Source organism: Apteryx rowi, unplaced genomic scaffold (assembly GCF_003343035.1).
Source record: "Apteryx rowi isolate R43461 unplaced genomic scaffold, aptRow1 scaffold_498, whole genome shotgun sequence".
NCBI classification, from domain to species: Eukaryota; Metazoa; Chordata; class Aves; order Apterygiformes; family Apterygidae; genus Apteryx; species Apteryx rowi.
In genome coordinates, this window is record NW_020450758.1 from 246,674 (window position 1) to 249,869 (window position 3,196).

General features: G+C 67.3%; 1 protein-coding gene across 1 annotated transcript in view; it reads left to right on the forward strand.

The window, feature by feature from the left end:
- PDE2A (phosphodiesterase 2A) overlaps positions 1-3,196 on the forward strand; it is a 54,888-nt gene that overhangs the window by 42,386 nt on the left and 9,306 nt on the right. The window contains exons 5-11 of the mRNA XM_026079260.1: positions 645-756; positions 867-926; positions 1,040-1,196; positions 1,288-1,340; positions 2,257-2,331; positions 2,432-2,473; positions 2,825-2,893. Coding sequence (XP_025935045.1) covers positions 645-756; positions 867-926; positions 1,040-1,196; positions 1,288-1,340; positions 2,257-2,331; positions 2,432-2,473; positions 2,825-2,893 — 568 coding nt within the window. The remainder of the gene's footprint in view (positions 1-644; positions 757-866; positions 927-1,039; positions 1,197-1,287; positions 1,341-2,256; positions 2,332-2,431; positions 2,474-2,824; positions 2,894-3,196) is intronic.

Genomic DNA, 3,196 nt, shown 5'->3' on the forward strand with positions numbered 1-3,196 from the left:
GGTGGATGGATGGGTGGGTGGATGGATCAGTGGATGGATGGGTGGGTTGGTGGGTGGATGGATGGATGGGTGGGTGGATGGATGGGTGGGTGGATGGATCAGTGGATGGGTGGATGGGTGGGTTGGTGGGTGAATGGATGGATCAGTGGATGGGTGGGTCGGTGGGTGGATGGGTGGGTGGATGGATGGATCGGTGGGTGGATGGGGTATGAGAGGGCATACGGGTAGGTGGGTGGGTGGCTGGCTGGGGATGAGAGGGCATATAGGTGGGTGGACGGTTGCTTGCATGGAGGGGTGAGGGATGGGTGGGCATAAGGGTTGGCGGGTGGATGGGTGGGTGGGGGATGAGAGGGCACATCAGTGGGTGGATGGATGGATGGGTGGGAGGGTGGGTGAGGGACGGGTGGGTGTGAGGGTGAGTGGGCAGCTGGACTGACGGACACGTGGGGGACAAGTAGGCACGGAGATGGGTGGGCATGGGGCAGGTGGGCAGAGGTGGATGCGCGGGTGTGGGACGGGCGGGTGGACGGAGCACGAGCTGCGGGATGAGGGGACGGACAGAAGGACGGGCTGATGGAGGGAGGGATGTGGTGGGGGAGGTGGACACACGGGGGGACGAGGGAGAGGGGCGGGTGCGCGGGCAGACGGACGGACGGACGGACGGGGTGGGGGACGGCGGTGCCGCGGCCCCGGCTCGCAGTGCTCGTCGTGCCGCTGGTGGACAAGGACAGCGGGGCCGTGGTGTGCGTCATCCTGGTGAGCGCCGGGTCCCCGTGGCCACCTCAGGGGGCTGGACAGGGGACAGAGGGTGGGTGGCAGAGCCCGGACGCCTGGGCCCTCACGGCGTGTGTCCCCCCCCCCCCCAGGTGCACTGCGGCCCCCTGAGCGAGGCGGACGAGCAGAACCTGCGCGCGCTGGAGAGACACGTGAGTGACGCTCGGCCACCGCCGAGTCCCCGAGCCGGACGCCVCGCCGGCCCCGGGGACCCCCCCAGCACGGCACGTCGGGGGGGGACCCGCTGACGGGGGGCGCCTTGCAGACCCTGGTGGCGTACCGGCGCGTGCGGGCCCTGCAGAAGCTGCAGCCCTGGCCCCAGGTGAGCCTCTCCACCAGCTCCTCCCAGACCTCGCTGGCCAAGGAGAAGGCGGCCACCAGCAGCTACAGCGAGCTGGACTGCAAGATCCTGCAGCTCTGCGGTGAGGGCAGCGGCGCGGCGCGGCGCGGTGGGCGCCCGAGGGACCCCGCGCTCACGGTTGTCCCCCCCCCCCCCCTTCGGCCCTCCCGCAGGCGAGCTGTACGACCTGGACGCCGCCTCGCTCCAGCTCAAGGTCATCAACTACGTGAGTAGCCGGGCGGGTTCCCCCTGCTCAACCCCGGGGGGCATCGCCCGAGCGCCGCGCTGGCCCTCGGCCTGCTCCTCCTGGAGGTCCCGTCCTCCCGGAGGCCATCCCGGGGTTGCGGGGGGGCTGGTTTGCACCAGGACACAATGTTGTGTGGGGCACACCTGGAATCTCCATTTTGCTAAAAAAAAAAAAAAAAAAAAAAGCAAAGAACCCCCTCAAGCATCAGCTGCACAACCATCAGTAGCGTCCAGGGTGAATAGCCTTGTCGTAGCCATCAGTAGTCTCCAGAGTTAACGGCTTCGCCCACACCTTGCAAACCCAGAGCTATAAACACAACCTAGCTACRGGTCCTCCTCTTGCTCTCTAGCATTCTCTACACAACCATCAGTAGTGTCCAGAKTGAACAGCCTTGTCATAGCCATCGGTAGTCTCCAGAGTTAACAGCCTTGCTCTCACCTTGCAGACCCAGAGATATAGACACAGACTAGTTAACTTGACCCTACGGGTCCTCCTCTTGCTCTCTAGCATTCTCTACACAACCATCAGTAGTGTCCAGAGTGAATAGCCTTGTCGTAGCCATCGGTAGTCTCCAGAGTTAACAGCCTTGCTCTCACCTTGCAGACCCAGAGATATAGACACAGCCTAGTTATCTTGACCCTACGGGTCCTCCTCTTGCTCTCTAGCATTCTCTACACAAGCATCAGTAGTGTCCAGAGTGAACACCCTTGCCCTAACCATCAGTAGTCTCCAGAGTTAACCCGCTCAGCCAGGAGGGAGCCCTCTGCAGTGCGCGCAGGTGCCCTGCGCAAGGCAGGCAGAGGGCGGGCAGGGCACTGCCCTCGCAAGGGCCTCTCGGGGCGGCGGGCCGGCGCGCCGACCACCGGCTGGCGCTGACCGCGGCGCCGCTCCGCAGCTGAAGCAGGAGACCCAGTCGCTGTGCTGCTGCCTGCTGCTCGTCTCGGAGGACAACCACCAGCTCTTCTGCCAGGTGGGGAGCGCGGGGCCGGGCCGCGGGGCCGGGGCGGGCGCAGGGGGGGTCGGCCGCGCCGCTCACGGCCCCCGCCCCCCGCTGCCACCCTCTCTTCCAGGTGGTGGGCGACCGCGTCCTCGAGGAGGAGATCAGCTTTTCCGTAAGGCGCCGCAGCGGCCGGCTCCGCACCGCGGCGCGACGGGCAGGGTCGGGCCTGGGGGAGCCCGCGCCGGGGGGGACGGGGACCCATGTGTGCATGGTGACAACCACCCCCAGGGGATGGGGACCCACGTGTGCATGGTGACAGATGCCCCTGGGGAACGGGGACCCACGTGTGCACGGGCACCCATCTGCATCCAGACTCCGCATCCCGGCTCCCGAGCCGCTGGGCCACCTCCACCGGGTGCTGCTGGCCCCGGGGTGGCCCCACGTGGCCGTGTCCCCGTCCCCCCCACCCTCCTCGGGGCAACGCTCCGGGGACCCTTCAGCCGGCTCCTCTGTGCCCCCGCAGCTCACCTTCGGGCGCCTGGGGCAGGTCGTGGAGGACAAGAAGCCCATCACCCTGCAGGACATCAGCGTGGTGGGTGCCCGCAGGTCCCACTGCCCGGCCAGCGAAGCCCACTCTGCGGCGCCCCATGGCCCTCACACCCCATGGCCATGGTGCCCCACAGCCCTGGTGCCCCCTGGTCCCAACACCCCATGGTCCTGGTGCCCCACAGCCCTGGTGCCCCCTGGTCCCAACACCCCATGGTCATGGTGCCCCACAGCCCTGGTGCCCCATGGTCCCAACACCCCATGGTCCTGGTGCCCCACAGCCCTGGTGCCCCATGGTCCCCACACCCCATGGTCCTGGTGCCCCACAGCCCTGGTGCCCCATGGTCCC